Below are 25725 nucleotides of genomic sequence, written 5' to 3' on the forward strand. Positions count from 1 at the left end.
GTTAGTTGATAATCCTTATCAAATGCAAATAGCATTGAGTCTTTCCAGTCATCCATATCAACACCACACATTGGCAATGCTCAATCTAAAGTAATGCTACCAAGGATGCTTTATAAATAAGTCATGTTGCAAAGCAGAAAGTAGAGCTATTTTAGATATCAAATATTTTCAGAACCATTCAGTTTGGACATACACCCTAACAAGTGGTATCCTGCATGTAACTCTGGATTATTAGAACTATTTTGAATCTTATCAATTCAACTATGTACAGGCACCTCACTCATAGCCAGGGCTAGTAACATCCAGTTTAGCGAGAATTTTGAACGGGTGGCCATGACCAGATTGGTTGATACTTTGTCCCACGTTCATAAGATCACGGCTTCAATCCCTGCTTTACCTACTATAAGAAATGGAACAAGAGAAAAGAAAAAAAAAACGCATCCTCATGAAAATATTACCTAATGCAAACTTTCTATTTATCATGTTGGTTTACACATCACCAACTTCAGCAAGTTCTTCAATTTCATCCACATCATCATCATCATCATCATCATCACCATCAAAAGCCCCTTCATTTGTATCTGTTGATTAGTTGAAGACAATAAATTAAATAAATCATCTAATAGGAGTAAATCAGACATGAAAAAATAAAGTTGACCCAAGGAAAGAGTGTAAAAACTAAATAAACATGCAAACTCCTTAAATATGTGCTTGTTGTGTCCCATTATTGTCACTCAATTACTCTAGTATTAAATACTGAGCGGGTATGCACATTTGTGTGTGTGTGTGTGTGTGTGTTTGTGTGTGTGTGTGAATGTATGCATGTGCTCCAACATGTATGATGGCAACTTGGTATGTGTAATTGTATTTCTTTTGCAATCATGTATGTTTCTGTCAACAGTGTACAAGCATGCGCAACCACCGTTGAAAAAGCATGCAAATATGTGAGATAACAAGCATGTATGAAAGTCTCGTCTAACATAAATGGTTTTATTTTCCAACTGTACACATGAAAATTTCATCTCATCCTTTTTTCCCGATGGATAATATGATTCTTTTTTTTTTAATTGGGACAATTCTGAGAAGGATAGCTCCTTCTTTTTTTTTGGGTGGGGGCAGGGGGACTCACAAATGATAGTGGGTAACAAAATTTCCCTTTAGTTTGATCAAATATGAATTGACCATATTGCACTCCCAAAGTGCCTCTCAGCTCACCCAATTCTAATTCTATAGGCTGTAGCACTCCAGAAGCACCTCTCAGCTTCAGCCACCCAACTCTAATCCTTCTCTCTTTATGGATAACTTAACTCAGATAACTGAACTAGAAGTTAATTGGGTGTTTAGACCCTCATTCCTTTAAATCCCATGCTATAAAGTTGCACTAAATAAAAACCTCCAAAAAACAACCTTTTAAGAACACAAACACAATCAAGCTACAGAAGCAATATAATGTTTTATAATGGTATACACATAATATTCAGATCCTACAATACATAAGGCCACTATATATAACCCATTCATGCAGTCTCCATCTATATTACCTAGATCCCATGGATATGGTCCAGACACAGCATATATAAAACCTTTCCACTTAAGATTGAAGTATCCAACAGGGATACAACAGCAATTTTGAAGTGATGAGAAACATAGATTTCTACCATAGAATATATTGAAATGCATATGATCCTTGAGGTAGAGGAAAACCCTTGTAGTACTCTGTTGAAATAAAATGTGAGATAAAATCTACCAAAATTAGCCAGCATTGAAAGGGCCCCGCAACTTTATTCAAACTTCATAACCCAACACTACGCATTTCAATATTTCCAAAATATTTAAGAAAGTTAGAAGGTACAGCACACCGTAGACATAAAAAAGTATAAATTTACTTAATAAACAACACAATACCACAAAGAATAACATATTTACCTCTACCAATTAATGGCATTGGACTATATGCTAGTTCCCTTGATTCTATTGAATTGTCAAGAAGATATGGAAGTTCCAGTAACTGCAACAACGATTCTGTTTGAGGATTTCTAGTGTAACCTGCACAAAATAATACGACATTTTAAAACTGTCCACAAGCCCATGTTACATTTATCTTTGTTCTCTTTGAAGTATCAATGTGAAGTAATACTACTTCAAAGGCACCATCATAACACAAGAGTATACCATAAAAAGCTACAAAATCAATCACTTCTACAATTGTATGTGTGTATCCATTATCCAATATCACATTTTTAGGTATAATCCAGCTAACTAAATATTAAGCAGTTTCTTCACCGAAACCTTGGGAGTTTTTCGAATGCAACCAACACAAACCCATTTGCATCCGCACAACAATGTTGTGTACCCACCCAAACGGATCTTCAATTAATGAAAAGGCACATAATATCAAATCGCAGAAAAGAGATTAATTACACCTCAGAAGCATTACCAGTAAAGGAACCACTAGAGGTTGATTGAGAGGGATTGTAGGATGGGACTGTCTGCACAAAATCAAAAGGCTTGGACCCTCTTGTTTTTAGCTTACTCCTGATCCACTGACGATCTTGAATTTGAAACGGCAGACCCCTATACCCGACCATAAAGAATTACACATACTGAACTTCTTGAACTTCAATGGTGAAAAAAAAAAAAAGGAACATATAAATAAAGGAAATAAGAAATTGATACAAAATTTGGTATAAAGCCTCTCCTAAAGATGCACACACCCCAACTGGGCTGGTTTTCTGGTTGAAGGGAAGATAGAATTGAATTTCCTTGTTATCGCAAGCCATTCTTCATCATACTGAATCTCATAAGGTCCTGGCTCTGATTCAATTTCAACAATCTAAAGAGTAAATCAATGCCAACAACTGAAGATATTAGCTTCTAGATATGTCTACCTCAATGGTCCTATATTTAACAATGAAAAAGAACGAATACCTGCAAAAATTTGCGCCCTGGGAGGCATTTATCAAGTGCAAGAAATTTTGTTACCAGACCACCTTCTCCATGTTGAACAGCAGCTGCAAACTTGCAGTGAAGATGAGCAGAGAACCAGTAAGGTGGTTTTAATTTGTCTAGTAATTCTGCAGCAGCCTTACTTCCCAAAGTTCTTTCCTGAATCTGAACAAAGTACAACAGGTATTAAATCATAATAAATAGATAACAAAAACAATCCTTGTGCAACCAGAACCAGCTTGATGTACGACGGATGCAACACTACATTTCCAACAAAAATTAAGCATCTTATACATGGGGAAAGGTAACTCTAAGGTGTCACATCGAACTTGGCACCCAACCGACACATGGTCCTTATAATTGGCAACTGGGGAGGGAATACAAAGTGGCCCACCTTTACCCCTTTTGACTACCTTATACCTGCATGAAAAATCATAGGCCCAGGGCCTCAACCATGAGGCAAAGTAAAGATAGCCCTTCCCCAATTTTCAAACTGATGACATGCCCCACTTGACTTCAATCTTTCACTAGAGACTAACAAAAAATGTCTAAAAAGCCCTCGTCCTAAAACTCTTACCCAAAACCTTGTATTTTTCCCCAAAAATCCGCCAACATCAATCTCTAGGGTAAATTTTTTTACCATGATCCCTAACCTCATTTTATCTCCCCCAACCTTCAAACCTCAAGAACAAGATAGCTCTTAGGGGAGGTTGAAGACAATGGATTTCTGGAAGAAGAATCAAAGGTTTTAGGAAGAGCTTGATGACGATGGGCTGAAGAGTTAAAAAAAATGTCACACGTGAAGAGGTTGAACACGTGGGGTTTATACAGGAAAAAAAAAATCAAAGGCTTTTGGGAAGAGGTTAAAGATAAGGGCGTTCATTTTGGTCATTATCTATCTGTCTATCTGTCATTTTGGTAATTTTGGTTAAAGAAGATTGAAGCAAAATGAGAATGTCATCAGTTTTATACAGACGGAATTTCAGCCATTTTCTATTAGTCTGTCATAGAAGATTGAAGTAAACAGGGCATGACATCATTTTGAGAAGCCAGGGTATATCTAATTTCCCACACAAACCAGAAGGGGAACCTTAAAATTACCCGAGTTATTTTGTTTGTTTCAAGGAGATAGGTGCAAGAGCATTTCTATTTCTTGTACACCCTTTTGAATTTAAATTGAGGGTATTTACAGTTCATTAGATACAACTATAATATCTTGTAAAAAAATTGCAATATGACACTAATTCTACATAGATTCAAGTCTAGTTTTATTTTAGGGTAATTAAAACAGATAATGGAATCAGAACTATGTCTTCCCACACATATACCAAAGAATGATAGAATATTTGGCATGACAATGCACATGTTTTATAGAAAACTAACTAGAACCAACATTTTTTTTCTTGACAAGAACATGTTATTTTGTACTCTACATTCTCAAGTATGGTCTTAGCATACATGAAGTTACCTCTTTCTCAAAAAAGGATTTTTGACGAACAAGTGCCCTCCAATCTCCGTAGTCAGTGATACCAACAGGCCAATCATGTGAAAGGAAAATATCAATTGGTTCTTCAACTTGCATGAGCTTGAATACATCGTACTCACGCACATGATACACAGATCGGATATCACTCTCATTGTAAGGAGGCCTCTCATAGTGTCCTGCGCATAAAACATCTAATAGCTTGGAAGTTGAATCACAAATAATAATTACAGTGTAATCAGATGATGATTAAATGCAACATTCTATAGAATCACATATTGAATATTTAATCATCACCCAAGTTTTTCTGGTTAAGATTAACACCTTACAAAGAAATGGTATATATAGAAGATGCTAGCTAACGCCCAAATACTAATCGAACACCCAACAACATAAATGCCTCAAGGAGACCGTAAAGCCAAGGGAAGAAAGTGTGGAAGCCTCCCTCAAGAGGTTTACTAGAATAATTTCTTGGGGCAAATTATTTTGGGATTTTTAGGGTGTATTTTTTGAAGACTTTGCTTTTAGGTGGGAGTCTTTGTGCTCCAGTTAGTTTTCTCTCTTGTTTTTAGGTCAGTCACCTCGACTGCCCAGTGTACATTCTTCTCAATTGCAATAAGTTTATACTTATTAAAAAAATGTTAATTGAGTAACTTACCTAAACGGTAATGGCGTGCATTGTAAATTCCAGATAACCCACCAATACGAATGTTTCCGAATTTGATCACACCAGCAAACCCCAAGAAATAGATGTTAGGCGCTACCCATCCACCATAATACCTATCAACACAAACAAGTACCACTAATAAGTGCCCACATGTGCAGTTGATAGAACTGGAGTAAAAACAAGCTTGAATCATGAAATGGATGTGAGAATTAGATAAAACATATGTGCATTGCAGAACAATCTTTCACTCAACAAATATAAATTCCTTTAAATTCTCTATGTTCTATCTATAACTAGATTTTTTATTTGTAATCACATATGTTGACGCAATTTATTCAATTTTCAAACAAAAATCATTAAATACAGATACAATTACTGAAAGCATTAAGAATGACAGGTCACTTACAGATCCCATAAGTAATTGGATGCCTCGTGATTCCCACCGATAAAGATTGTCGGAAATGGAGCAACTTGTTGCCCGGAGTAGTACTTCCAAAATGAGTTCATACTCCGATATTTTGGCTTAACATTTAAGCTCTCCAAATCTTTTTCGTTCCTGACAGCCTAATTAAACAAACAACCAACGTAAATTAAATGTTTTTGGAAATCATTAGTATCCTCCTGAAATCGTCCTTAGGGGGGGGGGGGGGGGGGTTAAGGGTCTAAATCATGGGATTGTCTCCTCGAGATTCGTGTAGAGTGAAGCATGAGGATCGATCTGGACCTAGAGACGACAAGATACATACATAGAGTGCTTGCTAAAAAGGGGATTGAAAACCTGAAAGTCACCGCAGCAGAGGAGAAGGTCGATTTTAGTGTTCTCCACTTTTTCCAAGTGTAAGAGAGTAGCGTACACATTGTCAAGATCTCCGTGCATGCAACCTTCAACTGCAATCTTTACCCATCCATAAAATAAATAATACAGATTAAAATGAATTAGGTACGTAAAACAATCACGATGAACAAGTAGAAGAGTGAGATCTTACTCTCATGTTGATGAAATTATTGACTGCTTGATTAACGCGACGGACAAGCTGATGTAAGAAGCTTGAGCGACTCGATTCCCTTTACCTTTCCAGAGAAGATACAATGTGGTGGGAGTGGGACTGGGAGTCTATTGCCAACACCAATCTTTTCTTTAAAAAGTCTACGAAAACTTCAATTTGTTTTTCAAATCCAGTGCCTTATTTGTTCCTCTTTCGGTGTTCAAACTTCTAACCTAGAAAATAAAATAAAATAAAATAAATGGGGAGAGAAAAGTCGTGAAAAAGAAGAGGCAGATACCCTAAGGTTTTATATGGATATGGTTTCTTTCTTTCTTTGAAAGAAATCCTAGAAGAAGAGAGCCGACGAGATATACATCACAGAGAACACTCAAAACTCAAAAGGTATGTTTCTTTGAAAATTAAGAACCAAGGACGAGAAAAAAAAAAAAAGAGGGAAAGAAAGACAAGGGACGCGGGACATGGGAAAGTGAACTAGAGAGCGAACGAGTGAGTCGCATGTCTCGATTTTGCTGTTTTCTTTGTCTCCAAGTTTGATGTAATGTCGTCCCCCTGCCAATGCCTTGTGGCATTAAATTGGTCTCTCGCTCCTTGTCCCTAGTATTTTCTTTCTTTTTCACCTTCTTTTATCAGGATCCTCTTGTTTTGAGTCTTTAAGCATTTTTCACGTCTCATCCTGTCATCCATCAAAGAGACCAAGTCATCTCGGATTACATATGTCCTATTTATTTGAGTGGTCTTTGAGACATGACTTGTCAATACGGGGACGATACTGAGACAACTCGGTCAAGTCATCTCGGTCTCTGGCCAGATTTAAAACCATGGGTTTGAAGCGCAATTTTCATTGAAAGCATGGATGTTGTCTCTGTCAAGCCCCTAAAACAATTGCCTGGAACAAAGAAAGATCATTGGAAGGTTTGGATCTCAATGAAAGTAAATAATGCTCCTGATTTTAACTGAAAAAAAAAAAAAAAAACACTGTAAACCATAGATATGAAACATTTTTGGTACTACTTTTAAAGAAACAATTGTAGTGATCACTACGATAATGCTGCTGCGATTGGTATTATCATTATAACATGCACCCAACATCATTTTCATCAATCACTGTATATAGTAGTGTTTGCTGCAACATCATAATGCCATTTCGTTGGGCTTGACCCAAATATTTAAAGGGATAGCTCGTGAAAATCTGCACAACAACCAAAAATATGAAAAAATTCATTCATTCTTATTTTTGTATATCAAAATTGTTTAAGTAATTTGGAGGGATAATTCCAGCCGTCATCACACCCTGATTTTGCCAATTCATACATTGCAACACTTGTTTCAATTCATGATTGATTGTTAATATATCCAAACGATCACTACACAAACAAAATGATAGTGCTGTAACAAATACCCATCCTCATTCCAATAATCAATCACAAAAGTTCAGAAACTGTATGTTAATTTAACCAAAACAACTCCAACCTTCAAAGCCCCATCTGAGCTTCACGGCCTACCTACCAGTGCATTTGTCTCTATTTCAGATTGGAGGGAGGGAAGTTTTATTCAATGGAATACAAGCTACGTTATTAGCTCAGAATGGGGCACATTTTCTCTAAATTTCCAGGAACCAACAACAAAATGTCTTGATATCTGCAAGAACAATATGGATTTCTGGATTTTCTCCAGTAAAATGGACAGAAGCTTAATCTTGCAAGTTGTACACAATGTATGAAGAAGATTCTCAAAACAAGTGCTTTTGAGTCATTGAGTTTTCAAATGATTGTTGGTATATATTTTAAGAATGACTGCGAAAACGACATCGCATGTACACTAGTTCCCAAGCATTCCTGGGATACAAATAATCCAAAACTGCATAAATAACATCAGCATGTACAACCATCCTCCCCATATCATCATGCAATAGAACAATCTCCAAGTCAGTTTAATCTCTGAACTCCACAGCATATAATATAGGGATGTGAGGGCCAATTCTTTCCACCATCTCCAAACTGAGAGAGAGGTCAGGAAGGTAATAATGTTACCAAAGCCAAGTGGAATAGCCTGTCAAGAGGGTGATTCTAATCGGTGGCTTGCTGTAGTGTAGGCCAAGCAATTTCATCATCATCTGTGTGCCCATGTACAAAAAAATCTGTGCAATTCTTTCGGCACCCGTGGTTGTAAGGGTTGCGGAACTTGCCATCTGGACCTCGAAGATACCCATAACGAACAGCATTTGCTAACTCATTGGTGGTGATATTCCGTGCTATCTGTGTCAGAAAATGAAAACTAGATTTTATTTTAAGAAGATTCACCAAGAGAACCACTTCAGCAGGCCTTTAGTTTAACAAAAGTCATAAGAAAACAATTCTCAATGAAAAATACCAAAAAATGTATTTTTATGACTCTTCAAGCTCCTAGTTTTTTTTTTTTTGAAAAGTATAATATATTGATAAAGGAAAAAACCAAATACAAGGAGGCCGAGAAAGCCTCACAAAGAACAAGAAGGAAAATAAAGAATCAATGATTACACAGATCGTTCCATCTAAAAACAAAATCATCGAAGGAAAATCCCGCTAACTCTTTGTACTGTTTTGACCAAAGATACAGAGAGCCCAAGATCTCCAAAAAACCTGTATGCGAGCTTCTAATCTTACTATTGAACACCCTGTTGTTTCTCTCGTTCCAAACTCCCCAAGCAATAGCCAAGGGAAGCATAGCCCACAGGAGTCTTTTTTTGGAATGGAAGTCATTATTAGTCCATTCAATTAACAGGGATGAAAATTTACGAGGAAGGACCCAATAAACGCGAAACAGACCAAGGAAATATAACCAAATATTGTAAGAGAATGAGCAATGAATTAAAATATGATCCACAGATTCCTCGTCCCTCAAACAAAGTGGACAACAATTAAGGGTGATCCAACCCCGAACAATCAAATTATCCATCGTGAGTATCCTACCAAGGGAAGCCAACCAAATAAAAAAAAAAGAGATTCTAGAGGGAATAGGCTTACACCAAACGACGGACACTAGTTGGCAGCATTTGATCATACATGTACAACCTCAAGTACATTCACGATACGGAGGAAGAACGTATCAATGGCATGAATATGGTTCATTGTAAACTCAGAGTTAGCTGGAAAACATTGGCAAGTCCAGAATACCCAGTGCAAGGCATATAGGTACACAATTCTCCACTTGCTGTTGACTAAGTTGAAATATAGTCCCAAGAATTATAGTATCTACCAAGAAGCTTCTGACCTTTCTAAATTTCAAGAAATATGAAGTGATTCTTAATCAGAGTAAGTGCGCATGTTTATCAAGCCTCCCAGGTGTTCAAGGCTAGATCGGTTGGGATCATTCTACCCTATGCTGGATCAAAGAAATTCTACCAAATGTCAAAGTGTTCCAGCAGATTTTTGCCAGTTTCAAATGATCATTTCATCAAAACTTGTTCTTTCGATCTTCAAAATCATAATTGTCGATGCCCACTTTTGATTCTGTACACGGAGGATAAGGTCTTTACATTAGTCACATGCTGAGTGACACTTAGGGTAGTCCCACCACCTCCTAAACCATGTTTCATGACCGTTCGATGTTGGTATTATGCCAGTATGAGTTGTACAAAAATAATGAAAGAGAAAAAGATGACATACACGATTTGTTCACGAGGTTCGTCTAAATCCAGACTACAAGGAGCCACTCCACTATTCTTGAAACTATTACATGATTTACAATACATGAAGAACCCCCTTGTGAGAGAATGGAATCCTTTAAGAAGTGAATCTCATGTCTAATTTATATGGAGAATGAAAGTGTAATGGTGTAAATACCCTTCTCCCATTGACTGTATTTTTCCACCTTATACATGATCAGTCCATGTGGACCCATTTAATTTGCATCATCTACAATAATCAACTTGGTGGCAGCCTACTTTGAATACGATTAAAAGCAAAAACATGATCGGACCTATTACCTGTGATGCCTGAGCTATCATCAGAGTGGCAACACTAATCAGTATGACAATGTCCATGAACAGAAATGTAACAGCACCGGGATGTTGAACTAACACATGACGGGCCCATGTTCCTGATGTCGGCAGTGTTGACATGTCTGTCCAAATCCCTATCATATTATACAAGTTTGTAATCATTTAGTCTAAAATAGGACAATTTCAGTGTCAACAAAAATATAGTTTAGTTTTTCCAGTGGACATACTTTGAATTGTAACGACAGCACTGACAAATGAAGTCGCATTTCCCATGCAAAGCAGCAAAAAGAAATCCCACTTATTCCTCTGCGATTTATCCAAATAACAAAGGATCAAGTCGAAGAGAGGAAAGAAAAAAAAATACTGATGAAAAAACTAGGGAAAACTGAGCATCATACAAGGCATAAAATTATTCATCGCTTATTTGATATTAAATTACAAAGTACATGAAAATTTACTCATTATCCCATTCAAGAAAAGATGATCAATGCACGAACGTATGGAAAAGGATAGTAAAGAGGGAGACTAAAAATACAAGATACCACCAAAAAATAATAATACAAATACATATTTTATTTCAATAGTAACAATGTTCTCCAACAGGAGAACAGGTAATTGACCAGCTGATTGTAAAAGGGCCTTAATGTAGGCTTTTATAAAAAAAAAAGGGGGCATCCTACAAAGAGCTCTCACTCCATAATTTAGTGAGATGAATGAATAGGCACTTGTCTCCTGGCAAGCTGCTAACAGTTGCATTCATAATGTGCCTGATTACCTTCTACATATAAAAACCATGCTTTAAGAAAATAAAATCTTGCAACACCATGTTAAGTTCAGATTGCATTTTCTAATGAGTTGTAATAGACCAATTTCTCACCTTCCCGACGCAATTAGATATCCATGGGCAGTGATGGTCAAACTGCTCCACACAGCGCTTACAAGTGGGACAGTGCTTAGAGCGAACAGGTCGGATTATCTGATAAGGAAGCAAGGAATACACGGGATTTTGTTTGAGATATAATTCTAAAACATTGAAGAGCACAAAGAGGACAGAAGGACAATATTGTTCTATCTATCAGCGATTTCATCAAAAGTCAAGAGTGAATTTAAGAAAACCTTGCAGGTAGGGCAAAGTTGAGACCAATTTCCCATCCAAGTAGAGGAATTGTTCATATCAACGTCCAACAAGGGGTCCTGAAAGATTCAATTGTCAGAAAGTCATTCAAGTGTGTCGTCTGAACGAAAAAGTGTACATAACCGCGTTCATAACCAGCTAAAACAACAAACCATGCCAAATACTAAAACACAACTCAGGTTTGATTACAGAAAGTTCCATAAAAATCAAACACTCACATGGAAAATATTTTAACAAAAAAGAATGAAAGAGACAAACAAGAAAATAAATCAGCCAGGAAAGCAAGATAACAAACACAAATTGGATTAACATTAAATAATTCTGGTTATCAAAACATAATTTGCAACACCATATCTGTTCATGGTAAAAATGAGAATTAAATCACCAAACTTCTATAATTCTACTGTTTCCTCATTATGTTGGTTGAATCCGCTGAATCAACATCTGAAAGGTTGGTATTCTAGATTCCATCACTTCCAATTTTAGCAAAAAAAAAGCCTTCACATTGTTTCCCCACTTCAGTTTTATTAAATTCTACTTCGCCAATAGATATCAGATATCTTCACAAGTAGGAAAAGACAACCCCCCCCCCCCCCTCTGTCAATAAATATAGACAGTAGTCCTATATATTGAATTATTAATGTACTTCTTTCTTGTACTTATATGAATCATATGGTACAAATTCTTCACCTATGTTTCTTTTTTTATCGATGCTTCACCTATGTGAGGATTGATTTGATATGGAAACACCTTGTAGAATAATTTCTGATGTCATTAGAAACTCTCGTGCTATTTAGGATTTTCCAAATAAAAGACACCAACTTCCAAATGAAAAGATTACCTTCCAGGAATTGTTCAAGGGGTAAGTTCTGCCCCAACTATGTTCCCTTATAAGAACAACATATTTCAGTAAGAGACCATTGTGCTTTTTGTATAGACGTACAAGGATGCATTTTAAAAATTAAAACAAATGAACTTGGACATTTTAGTTGGGTTATTTACTGCAAGAACTTCCTCTATTGCAGTCAATGTCGAAGTCACTGACACATTAACTAATTTATAAGAAAGAAATATAAGTATTTTATTTGAAGCCTCATTAGGTCTGTGATCTACAGATAAATATTTAAAACAAAGGAATTTGGATGATGGTAAAATCACATTTTATTTTGATGACGAACAGCAAGAACTTTTAATAATTCCAAGAAAATGAGAAGCCATGCACACCTCTGTATCTGTATGATTAGCCATCCCTCGTGATCTTATTTCCACGAAACCTGGATCCTTACTGCAAGGAAATAATAAATATCATTAGACACAAGCAAAATGAAGCAGCACCCAGCTGGATCTACGAGAAGAAATTTTGTTCCATATAACTAAAAATCAAAAGGCAAAAATTATGATTAACAGAAGTGGTACTGAAATAAATGACTCCTGCATAGATATCATTCACAGATACTATCGCAAACCAAAAGCAAACAATCTACACTCAAAGATATAGTGCATGTGCATCTTCCTAGTGAGAACTTCAAGGGCCAATCAGCAAAAACTAGGATCAATGACAAAGATGCAACGGAGGGAAAAGCCCTTTCTTTTCCAAGTGGAAATATCCTATGCAAGAAAATAACAGATTTATATATGGGAAAACCTACTTTTAATTTCTCGTCAATTTAATCTTCTTCCCTTCAGTTTAACATGGAAATTATATAATAAAAAATATCTTGTTATATTATTTTTATTTTAAAAACCATGCATGTGAGGCATACACCTCAAGATGATAGCTAGCCAAGTGCCTCACCTCATGCATTAGAGTCTAAAAATATTGATAAATATAACAAAGAAATATGGGCATTTAATTGTTAATATCGGAATCAATTCTCTGTAAAGCTATTAATATGAAGAAACCTGAGTGATAGAGCAAAGCCCCATCAAATGATGTGTATTCTAGGGATCAGAATGTGGCATTGTGGAACTTGTGTATGAAAAGAAACCCAAATGACGAGGAAATTAATCCTACGTCAGCTCTTCTGGAAAGGCTTGGTACAGTTATTTCCCCCCTGTCCGAGCTGATTCTACCACTTGAAATTGGATTCTTAATGGATCCTTCTCATCAAAATATGCAGGGAACCTCCGTCCTTTCCAAATTGGAGTCATCTTTTGTTTGGATTGCCATGTATGACAAGATTCTTACAATCAAATCAGTATGGGATTCAGAATCCCAACATGGGTTATTTGTGCAAATGGGTAAAAGAGACGGTAGATCATCTTTTTCATTCATTGTTTATTTGCTAGGCTTTCTTTGCTCAATTCCAAGAAACGCCTTGGACCTTGTCACAGAATGGCTGGTCAAAGCTTTATGATGGTAAGGTCTTCTGGAAGCTTTTAAATTTCATAATCTTAGGGGCCATTTGCAAGGACAGGAACAATCATGTTTTCAACAATCAGGAAGTTTGATTTCGGTAATTCTAAATTCAGAAGCTCTAATGTTTATGGTCATCCATCCTTCAAGACTTTCAAGTGTTTAGTGTTGAAGATTTTGTAGGCTCCCCTTGTAATCTTTGTTTTGTTTTGCTGGGGCTCTATGAGGTCTCCTCTATAGAAATTCTGTTTTGTATTCTTTTGGGTTCTTCATCCTCTTAGCAATCAAATTATTTTTACTAACGAAAAAGAGAACAAAGAACGCATGATATACCAATCTTGAAGAGTTACCTGCTACATCTATAGAACATTAGAAGTGCACCAACAGCAAGAGAAACAGCAGTCCATCCCCAAAGTCCAACAACAGCAGTAATTTTTGGCAGATTAGGAGCTAGCATGAGCAGTAAGCAGTTAGTGATTCAATCTTGTAAATCATCAGTTAGACCATACACTTATTGAAGCGAAGATTTTGAACATAGAGCTGCCCACCTGCAAGAACTGAGTTGATGAAGAGGATTGCAAGAATGATTATAGTAAACAATAGAATAGGAGCGTATCCTATAAATTTTATCTTCCCAAAGCAAACTTTGTCGTCACAATGATTACCGTGTGCCCGCTGTGCATTAGACTAGACACAATTGAAAGAACAACGTTATCGTTTACAAAGCTAAAAAGATGTTGGAAAATTAGCTTCTAAGAAATTCATATAAGATGATCTTTGGAAACATGAAGAAAATACACTCAAACTGGACCAAGAGCACAGGGTAGAGAAATCGGTTAAGGATGAAAATAAATATAGAAGTAATGTTTGCCCTGAACCATATATTTGTAATAATTATTTTATTAGGAAAGAATGGCGAAATTTCGAGAAAGTTAACAAACAAAAATAGAAGTAAACACCATGTAGAACAAAATAAAAAAGGAGAGGGGAACCCTCAAGTTACAAGGACAAATGATACAACTCTTTGACCATGGAAGTCGGAACTTAGTTTGTCTAAAGAGTCCAAATGAACAACAAGATCTTCTACCCTCTTTCTAATCACATTGTAGAAACTGATTCTCCAAGGACTAGGAATAAAATTTAACACCTCTTAAAACCATGAAGAATGGCTTGATAAAGACTTCTAGAATAGTTGGAAATACCAAGAGACCCAAAACCATAGCTCGCATTTTTTTTTGCTCACTAGAACCCTCGAGTCTGATTGAACTTGAATAAGCTAGCTTAAAATCACTCTTATGATCTTCACAGATACCATTTATGCCAAACGGACCCTTCTCTATTGATCAAAGCATAGAATTATAGAAAATATAACCTCATCATTTTCTCACACATTTGCAAATATTTCCACATCAAATACTCTATGAGCTGAGGCATTCTATCCAATAAATGTCAATTCTGTATAAATATGTTATTCTCCTATTTTACCTTAAAATTTACAGTAATCAGTTTGATAACAAGCAAAACCAGGACTTGTTTCCGGCCAAGATGAACTATGTCTTGCTTCTAACTAGAGCCTTTATTTTGCAATAGTTAAGCATGACAATGGAAAAAAAAATACATAATAATGATAATAATAACAATAAGGATGATAAGAAACAAAGGACTTATTATAAAGAAAAAAAGTGTGGACGAAGTCTGCACAGTCAATGAGAGAACTAAGCATCTTACATCATGCACAGTCCTTAACTAAAAAATGCTCCTTCCATCAAAATATCTTACGGAAACCAAATGGAATTTTATTTACAAGAGACCTCAGCTTCTATTACAATTCAAGTTAGCAAGCCTTGGCAAAAATCATTATTAGTTCAAAACATGTTAACAATTGCAATATCATACATTAAGTACGTACAAGGAGAAAGGCCACATGCCGATGACCTTTATCAGAAGCAAGCTGAGCAGGAGTAAATCCAGCATTGTCTTTCACTATAAGTTCCTGTTTTGTGCCTGCGTGTACAAGAATAGTGCATGCCTCCGCATTTCCTCTAATTGCAGCCCAATGCAAAGGTGTACAACCTAGTACAATGATATTTTAAACATTATTTAGTAATAAAAGAATTAGTTAACCAGCCAAATAAACTACCACTTGGCAACTATCATAGACAAAGGGAGTAATTTAATATTGCCATGATTATGTAAGAAACCTAGCTTTCTTCTCACATTAGCATAGCTATCTATTTCCACCACCTAACCAAATCATCTGCAGTTCACTCATGACAGATATGGTATTTTCGAACCATATATGACACATGGATTGTTTTGAGTCAACCTTCATTCAGAAAAGCCAACTGGTGAAGGCAAGAAAATTCGCATGATAAAGTCATTTTCTATTTCAGTTCACTAAAAGTTGTATAATGTTCAAACAATCTTTATTTATATACAGTATATTCATACATCCGTAGAGGGGAAATCATTTCTGTCTCAACCAAAAGGATATTCACCTTATGCCCACCAAGGTATCCCTAGTTTCTCATGTTCACCAACCTTGCATCGCTGTCATCATCATTTCCCAACTATTGGAGTCAGCAACATGAATCCAATTCCACCACACACTCAACTCTATCTTGAATCATATGTTCAGTCAAGGCATGAGTCTCCAAATGTTATCTTACTACCCCTCAAAATAAATTCAGGCTTCCTCTGACCTTTTAAGAGCCTTCACTTTTCACCAAAGCACTCCCACTTATGTCATCATTGGTCTTTGTTTTTTTTTTTTTTTGATACTTATAAATTTATTAAGAGAGGGAGAAACGCGAATACAGCTGGCAGTCAAGATGACCAACCACAAGAAAAGCTAAAAGTTACAAAGAGTGTCCCATTTAAAGGCAAAATCCTCAAAAAATACCCCTTTAAACTCTGGGCATAACTGACTTTCTGTTCTTTAACATCCTGTGGGATCTATTCCAAATTCCGTCAAATTTAATCAGTCCTAATTTTGATTTATCACTCCTCCACCTTACATCCTCATCTCTGCCACGCTCATTGTATAAACTTTTTTTTTTTTTTTTTGAGTATCATTGTATGAACTTTTAGTTTTTTAATTCCAACATCCAGCTCCATAAAGAATGGTTGGTCTTATCGTAATCTTATATAATCTTCATTTTAGTAAAGACCAATACTTGTCAATCAAATAATACTTAGAAAGTGTCCTCCACTTTAGCCACCCAGCATTCTATGGGTCAGTCAGATCCTCACTAATATTTTTTTTTTTGATAAGTATAAAATTTTATAAATGAGGAATGAAAAAGAGGGAGGCTGAGATAGCCCCCAAACAACACTACAAGCGCACCAAAAAGAAAAAAAATTACACGGATGGAAACTAATCACAAATGGCTTCCCAATTAAATAAGAAATCTTGGAAGCGCACTTCCTCAAAAGCTTTATTCATCTTTGACCACAAGAACAGATCCTCACTAATATCTCCATATCTCTATAAAAGAGTATGAGTATTCAATAGATGGTGCGGTAATTCTAATATGTCAGCTCAATACCTAACTTTGTAAACTTGTTCACTGAAAAAGGAACTATTCAGTTCAGCATTGTTTGACTCACAATGGAATTACTACCTCCTGGGATTAAGGTCTCAGGAGGAATTTCAATTACTGGAAGATAACTAAGGTAACATCTCTTCTAGATTTTTTGTATTCCATACGAGTCAAGAAGAAGGCTCAGGATAGGAGGGAATGTTTCAAGGAAAAGGATAAGAAATTCTCAATTCGATCTTTCTACAAAGCCCTTCTTCCATCATATGAAACCTCTTTCTCTGAATCAATCATCCGATTTGCTCTTGTTTCATCTAAGGTGTCAATCTTTGTGTGGCTAGCTTCTCTTGGGAGGATTCTTACCTTGGATAATTTGATATCTCGTAGATGGATTACTCAAAAAAAATTCCCTCTTTGTATGAGTTAATGGGGAATCTGTTAATCATACCTTAATTCATTGCTTGTTATCCCCGGGGTATTTGGTCTTTCTTTATCTCCCTTTTTCATGTGATTGGGTTTTACCTCAAACGTTCTTTTTGCTCTTGGAAGGTTGGACCTTAAATATCTACTCTCATAGAAAAAGATACCAATGAGTTATTCTTCCTTCGGCCATTTCTTGGGATCTTTAGAAAGAGAAAAACAACAAGGTATTCGAGGGCAAGGAAAGTACCTCTCAAACTGTGCAACTAAAAGATTTTGGGATTGTTGTCCCTTTGGTCAAAGTTAAGTAAGGATCTTTGGGGATATTCTTTGAGGATTTTGTGTTCAGATCGGATTACCTTTGTGATTCATAATACAGTTTGTTAGTTTTGTTGTTCTTCTTGGGTTTTTTTTTTTGGTATTTCTTTTGTTTCACTGTTTGGGGGCTATCTCAGCCGCCTTTCTTTGTATTTCTTTCCTCTAATAAAATTAGTACACTTACCAAGAAAAAACAAAAAAAAGTATTCAATACAAATTGAACTACTAAAAGGAAAAGTTACAATATTTAGATGAGACAAAATGCCTGGGTAGATTACCTTCTTTATCTTGTCTCCCTTGGTATGCATCTCTAAACAGAAGTAACCTTATGGTATCTGCAAAGCCCTTATAAGCAGCCCTAGTTGACAACAGTAGATGTTTATGATTTGTTATTGTGCTAGCAATGGAACCAGAAACTAAAGAATGTACCACAATTTTTCAAATGGAATGCTGCCGCAAATGACAAGATTCAAGCCCATCAAATTCAAAGAATATTTACATGTGAATGATATTACAATGACCAAAATTTTAAAACCACTTTAACAAGATAAAAACGGGGATGGTATTAAAACGTACAACAATATGCAGGGAGAATCTTATAAGAAGGTGGTATAAAAGCGCAAAGAATCCTCATTTAAGTGTAACCTCTTAAATGAAGATCAGAGGCATGACTCTTTTCCATTCTTACTTACTGTTATGATTCTGCAAAACATTGTCAGATAACTGCCTATTTACCAAATATTCCTAAATGCGCCCCCTTTGCCAACATATATTCATAAAGTGCTCTTGTATAGTACAAAACAATATATCCTAGGATAAGCTACATATGGACACATTCAATTATCAAAACTATCACCATATTGTAGAAGTGTCGACCTAGCTAAAGTGATAAGACGTATGGAGTGTTGTTCCCACATCCTAAGTTCAACCCCCCCGCGCCCCACCACCTAACTTAAGCTTAGATAACAACAGAATTTATAAGATCTAGAATGACACGTCAAGCTTCACATACCAATGAAGAGGGCTCCTCCCCTCATTATCAGGTATGTCAAAATCAGCACCATACTTTGTAATAATGTGGTTTAGGAATCCCGTTTGTCCATATTGAGCTGCAACATGAACTGCCTGGCACATAGAAGATTCATTCCATTAAATAATATAATTCTAAACAACAAGAACATCAACAGATATCAATCAAAAGGATAAAAATACATTCTAAGTCTCATAATTCCAAAGTTTCAGAAAATTTACCCGATACCCATTAACATCAGCAGCCTCAACACGTGCTCCACTCTGCAAGAGCACATCTGCCACAGGAATCGAGCCTCGAACTGCTGCCCAATGTAAAGCCGTCTGCTGAGCATTGTCTGTAGCATTAACATCGCCACCGTGCTTTAAGAACACAAATGGAAATAAATTATCAAAAAAATTCATCCCACAATTAAGTAATCAATCATGAAATCGATATTTGTAGAGGGAGGGAGAAGCAGAGATCAATTGCACCTCAATAATGTACTGGGCGACGTCGGGGAAGTTGTTTAGCGAGGCCCATTGAAGAACGTAATAACCATTGCCGTCTGGTTTCGACAGACAGGAACCATCTTCCTCAACGAATTTCCGCAATTTTTCCAAATCACCATAAGCAGATGCAGAGAAAACATCAACTATACTAATTTCATTAGGGTTTCCGTTTGATCTTGTAGAGTCGTGTTGGTTTTGGGAGTCTGAAACGACTTCGATCTCTGAAGAAGCCATTACCTTACCTAACACATGCGAGAAATCTGAAAACGAAAGGATTGCTTTTTGAGCTCGAGAATTTGATTATTAGGGTTTATCGGAGCTAGGGTTAGGGTTTTTCGTACGTACCTGGAATCCTGGATTGGAATGGAGGATCTCTTCGCGTTGAGGATTGGACTAAACTAAGACGCTTCGGTCACGTTCGTCTCGCTCTCTTTCATCAGGCCTCTATACTATAGTCATGGTTTTAAATCTCGTCCGAGACCGACACGAGGCGTCAAAACGAGTTTTAAAACCATCCTCTGCACTCGATCGTGAAATGCGAGGGTATTTTTGTCATTATACGGGCATTAAACTTAACCAGAAACTTTTAACTTAAGAGTGTCGTATGGCAAAGATGAGAAAGCCTGATATATAGTGGTCCCCGTTGACCAACTGGCACTTTCATTAGATGCATCCCGAGGGGAAAATCTACGATTTTAGACTATGCCACGTCAGAATATATGTCAGAGGGGCATCCGGAAATCACCACTCTTTTGGGATTTGAGTCGCGATGAATGCATGGGTCTTGACACGTGGCTGACGTGGTAAGGGCACATAATCATAGATCTTTTTTATGGGATACACATGTAAAAGATGCGCAACTTTGTGCCCTTGTTACATCTGTCAAATTTCAAGATCACACAACTCTTAAGATTTATTAAAAGGTGACGTATGCAAATGCATTATACCAAAGGAATTTATTTATAATTTACAATATTAATTAAAGAATTTTTGTAGATTTTATAGTAAAAAATGATGTCTTTTTTAATTCTCGAAATCAAGCAACATGATTGTTAGGTCATGAGTTGTAATTTTTTTAATTTTTTTTTACTAAAATGACTTTGATTGTATATTAAATTTAAATATAAAAGTGGGGATATTTATGACTATTCAAATTTTTGTGTGGAACCACTTTTACTCTGCCTTCTCTCATTATAATAGTAAATATATTTTTATAAATAAATAAAAAAAAGTCACATGGAATGATAAGTAAAAAATTTACTCTAATTGTATAATGATTAGTGTTGTGGGAGATGTAGACACCCATTTTTTACCTAGGCCGAGCCTGAGAGCACTAAAAACCTTTTAAAAATGGGATTTTGATTTAAGGTGTATTTTAAAAAGGTTTAAAAATCTCATTTTCAAATAATCACGAGATTTTAATTTTGAAATTAAGCCTGGTCATACCTTACCTTTAGCCAAGCTTACTGTTAAGCCTGTCTGCACCTCAATCATGGTCAAGTTTATTTTTGTCCTAGTCAAAGGTGATCCATGGCCAGGAGTAATTTGTGCCCAGTCCAAGGGTGATCCAAGGACATACTTATTTTTGTTCGGGCCTTGATCCACGTAAGGTCAATTATATTGGATAGTTACAAGTCCATTTGAACCTGGATTTTGTTAGAAATAATTACTCTTTAAACCTCATTCTTAATGACTTTTTCCCATTTTATTCTTTTATTTCTTCCTTAAATTCTTCAATAATTCTACTATTTTGGTCTTCTTATAATTTTCATATTCTTCCAACAAAGACCTTTGTTTAAATTGATCCTCGTATGAATGTAATTACTACCTTAATCTCATCATGTTAAGACTAAAGTTAAATAGATTACCATTGTGCCCCTTAAACTCATCCGCAATCCTATAAGGTTTTTTTTAATTTGACTAAGTTTTATGATTTGTGATAATTTTGCCAAATCTTTAGAATTTTCTAAAATTTGTGAGTAAAGACATTCTTAACCCTAGGTTGTTAGAGAATTAAGTAAATTAGATGACCTTAATGTCCAAAATCCTAATATACATTTGCATGCAATCTAACTTAATTCCTTATTGATTAACCCAAAGCTAATGACTTATGACCTTTCTATCCCCTCAAGGAATTCTCTATAAATTATGGCATTTTATTATCATATATTCTTGATCGCCATGATTTGTGAGACTTATAGGTGAGTGAAAGACTATTAAAACCAAATAGAAGAGGTGTAATTTAGTGTTTCCCACTGATATTTTATTAAAAATATTGGAAACCTTAAGATTTATGACAAGTTTATCCCCCAAGGATCTCTGAAAATCCTATAAATAGAATTCCCATCCAAGACAAAAAAATGAGTTTAAATGATCAAACATTTTGTCAAAGTCTCTTCTTAAAGTCCTCTAACCTACAAAAACATTGTCCAAATCATTTTTCAAACTCCTAAGAAGCTTTAACCAATAAGAATAAAAAGAAATAATAAGAAATAATAATAATAATAATAATAATAATAAATCAATGTGGGGTGTAGTTGTAACTTTTTAATTTTCCTATGTAATCCTCCTCTAAACTTCCATATTCTATATATTCCTATTTTTACATTTAAACAAGTTTATTTTTAAGTTTTCTTTATTTTTTTTTAGCAATGTAGATCTTAGTCCTTTTTAACTCAAGGCTTAGGGGTAAAGGATAAAACTTCATAAAAGTAATCTCCTCCTGTAAGTCCTCAATAAGTTTTATGAAAGTACTAAGTTGGTTCGTGTTTATTCACTTTCATTACAAGTTTAAATTCTTAGAATAGAGATTTTTATATTTTCTTTCCTAATGACTTAAAAGTAAAAGAGTAGTCATTCTTTCAAGATAATATTCACTTTCTAAATCCATTGTATGCATATATTATGTGCACACACATCACTATTGCAACGTCGTGAAATTTTATTATGTATATTGAAAAATTAAGTCAATTATATTGATCTGCATTCGTATTTTATTTATAATAAAAATATTAAAACAATTTGTAACATTGTCAATCTAAAATAAGAATTTGTTATAAGGAGAGTTTGATAAATAAAATATACAAATTGAAAAACTTTATCATGATTATGATTGAAGAATTAAAATATTTAGTCAAAATAGATAAAACTCGAAATTTTATATGAAGCTCTTTGGTCAAACGAACGTTACCGTTAAGTTCAAAAGCATTGAAAAACATAGTTTATATTGTTAACATGCTTAAATTTGAGTTTAATATAATAAATTATGAAAATATTAATTTTATCAAAAAAACTTACGACGTAAGAGTTATTTTGGTCAATAGAGAAAAATCGATAATAAAATTTGAAAATCCAAGATACACAGTTCGAATTTATGTAATATGATGAACATAACGGAGAAAAAAAATATATGAAAAATATTATTTAATTATTATTTTTATATTATTAAAATATTAAAATAAATTATTTTTATACAAATTGAGTTTAAGTACAATTATTTATATAAGAGAGATTGATCTGAAATTATTAAAGAGTTAAAAAGGTGAGGTGTAATTAATATAAATATAAATATTATTATGTTATATTATATAACATTATAATATATTATAAGTTATAAATGTGTTACCAGATTAGATAATAGTTGTATTGCTTTTATATATTATAATATAAACCGATATTCATTCATACCTACGAGAAGAGAAATAGAAACAGAAACGAGTGAGTTTTGATAGTGGATTTGATTTATGTACGTTATATTTGATCGGGATTTAAATATATTTCGGACGTGAATTAAGATCTGATACTACATAACAAAATATCAACGATGTCGAGATTTAATTAGTCACTGGATTATTTTGTTGAATCGCTAAGAAAATTAGTTAAAAAAATCATTTTAATATCGTACGGACGCGTAAAATCCAACTACGAATATAAGAAACTTATAATTTCAAATTCGTAGTATAATTTTCAATGAAATCTATTTTATTTCAATTTTGATAATTAGTTTCAAATTTATTATGATTTAAATTAAAATTTTATGCATTAAATTGTATAATAATTCGTTTTATATTTTTTTATGACATTTTAATATTATGAAATAATTATAAATGAATTTGAGTGAGTGTAACCAGAAAATCAAATTGTTTAACAAATTAATTTTCATAATAATTTTCGTAGAGTGTTCATTTACAAAAAATGATTAATAAGCCTTATTTTGAAAGTGTATTTTTATTTGGTGATAATCTATTAAAAAAATAAATTGTTTAAGTTTCAATTTGAAATCAATGATATATGTATACCATAAAAGTACAATGAAATTGACTTGTCAAATAATCATTTACAGTTTATAGTAGTCAAAAGATTGATTTCTATTAGGGATCAACAGTCAACCTGAACCAAAAAACACGGTCAACCAATTATGATAAATTGTTAGACCGATCATAAAATCAAGAACTATCGACGAGTTCCACACTGGTTAAGTATCGGAGCATTGATATACAGATCAATACTTTTATATCGATCGTGTACATCGTCACTCATATCACCAAGATTGATATTCTTATTTCATGTTTATGTTTATTTTATTTTATTATGAGATGAAAATATTTTGTTACTATTTTATTAAAAATTAATATTTTTCGAGTGTTATTCGTTTTTATTACTTATTTAAAAATCTACATTATCTATAATAGATTAATTTGTTTATTCATTCATATTAGGACTATTAATTTGAAGTGCGATTTTATTATTTAATAACTTCCTTGTTACTTACCTTACCAATAAAATATTATAGATGTCTCAATTATCGAGATACATATTCCTGATGAAGAGAGTTATATAGAGGGATCATAAGATTGTTTACAAGTCTCTTTTTTGATAAAAATAAAAGAATATAAAGGTACCATCGACTGATTGAAAGGGAATAATAGAGATCGACAAGACTTTTACTCCCATAATTGTGAAGTGGGTAAAAAAACCTCAAGATATTGATGAGAATTATTTAAACCAAATAATCACAAATCATTAACGTCATAAACTTGAGATGTCAATCACAAATACCTATTCTTCGTGAGTTACACCAACTATTTTGAGTTAGGTATTGGGGACCAACATCTCAAGTTAGAAAACTATAATTGACTAACCCAAATAACAAAATTAGACGTTCAACACTTGGTAGGGACACTAATCGAATTCAGTTCAAAGTAATCTTTTAATAATTCAAATTTATTTATATTTGTTTCCATTACCATAAATCACATTTCTCTTTATTTACATAATTAATGTTTCTCTTATATATTTTACTTGTTTAGAAAAGTCAAGTTGCATGCTATTTTAGTTGGATTGTTATCAATGTTCATTATCCTTGATTGCATCTCCGTCAACTTTCCCATGATTTATTTGGAACATGCAATCCAACTCATGTGAACTTAATTTGCAGGGCCATTTTCCTATAATTTATGGCATAAATCCATGTCATACCATTTTGGTCATATTAACATAATAATATTTAGCCCACCATTATATGGAGCTATGTATCGATGATTAGCTGGGTTGTTGATTTTTACCGTTGGATCCCGACATTCTTACACACAAAGGCATTGATTCAAGCATTTTATAAAACCTATAGGGGTTATACATTACATTATGGTCATGGTTTTCAAACCTGGTATCGTGTTTACTTTGGTCTCAATATCATATAGACCGAGTTGACTTGTTCAAATCATCTTTCAAATCCTTAAAAATTGGTTTAATTTTCTTTTACATATTTATATATATATATATATATAGGGACGGTTCTAGGGACATATGTAAAAACATATGTAACAACAATGATTTTTCAAAATATGGGTTAGAGGTTTTGGATTGAGTTGATTTTTTGCGAGAATGGTCACTATAATGAGAAGATCATCCTCACAAAAAATCAGTTCAATCGGAAACTTCTAAATCCATCAAAAGTGATTTACAAATTATTGATAAAAATTGACAAAAAACCGACGATCCACATTCTAAATCACTTTTAATGGGGTTAGAAGTTTCAGATTGGACTGATTTTTTTTTCTCGAGATAATCTTCCCATCATAGAGATCATCCTCACAAAAAATCAGCTCAATCCGAAATGTCTAACTCATATTTTGAAAATTTATTAATGTTACATTATTTTTACATATGTTTTTTCATTTCCCTCGATCCTGACCCATATATATATATATATATATATATATATGGGTCCCGTTCGCCACCCTTAGTTTTACCACACACTTTAACAAACGCGTTTTGTCTTACATGGGTTAGAAGTTTCGGAATGAGCTGATTTTTGGTGAGGATGATCTCTATGGTGAGGAGATCATCCTCACC

At 34.4% G+C, this 25725-nt stretch overlaps 2 protein-coding genes across 5 annotated transcripts; both read right to left on the bottom strand.

Annotated features, from left to right (window-relative positions):
* Positions 1 to 109: 109 nt before the first annotated feature.
* On the bottom strand, positions 110 to 6757 carry DBR1 (debranching enzyme 1). Of its 3 annotated transcripts, XM_086437999.1 has the most exons (11): positions 6083 to 6756; positions 5875 to 5991; positions 5503 to 5660; positions 5088 to 5209; positions 4415 to 4608; positions 2929 to 3111; positions 2715 to 2833; positions 2438 to 2574; positions 1927 to 2046; positions 459 to 581; positions 110 to 388 (listed from the first exon to the last, which is right to left on the bottom strand). In XM_086437999.1, the coding sequence occupies exons 1-10, from the start codon at positions 6086 to 6088 to the stop codon at positions 490 to 492; spliced, it is 1248 nt and encodes a 415-aa protein (XP_086294125.1). In that variant the 5' UTR covers positions 6089 to 6756; the 3' UTR covers positions 110 to 388; positions 459 to 489. The 3 variants fall into 3 exon arrangements, with proteins under 3 accessions (XP_086294125.1, XP_086294126.1, XP_086294124.1); XM_086438000.1 differs by having other exon boundaries at positions 110 to 581; positions 5875 to 5984; positions 6083 to 6757; XM_086437998.1 differs by having other exon boundaries at positions 110 to 581.
* A 1072-nt stretch (positions 6758 to 7829) lies between these two features.
* On the bottom strand, positions 7830 to 19929 carry LOC147402674 (putative protein S-acyltransferase 23). Of its 2 annotated transcripts, XM_086437996.1 has the most exons (14): positions 19717 to 19922; positions 19354 to 19631; positions 19102 to 19242; positions 18863 to 18975; positions 18129 to 18208; positions 15483 to 15646; positions 14122 to 14260; positions 13924 to 14023; positions 12442 to 12502; positions 11199 to 11276; positions 10960 to 11058; positions 10310 to 10388; positions 10068 to 10216; positions 7830 to 8358 (listed from the first exon to the last, which is right to left on the bottom strand). In XM_086437996.1, exons 2-14 carry the CDS (start codon positions 19603 to 19605, stop codon positions 8170 to 8172), a joined length of 1644 nt encoding a protein of 547 aa, XP_086294122.1. In that variant the 5' UTR covers positions 19606 to 19631; positions 19717 to 19922; the 3' UTR covers positions 7830 to 8169. The 2 variants fall into 2 exon arrangements, with proteins under 2 accessions (XP_086294122.1, XP_086294123.1); XM_086437997.1 differs by lacking the exons at positions 10068 to 10216; positions 10310 to 10388 and having other exon boundaries at positions 19717 to 19929.
* Between the last annotated feature and the right edge of the window lie 5796 nt (positions 19930 to 25725).

Source organism: Akebia trifoliata, chromosome 4 (genome assembly GCF_017979445.1).
Source record: "Akebia trifoliata isolate Shusen 1 chromosome 4, ASM1797944v1, whole genome shotgun sequence".
NCBI lineage: Eukaryota > Viridiplantae > Streptophyta > Magnoliopsida > Ranunculales > Lardizabalaceae > Akebia > Akebia trifoliata.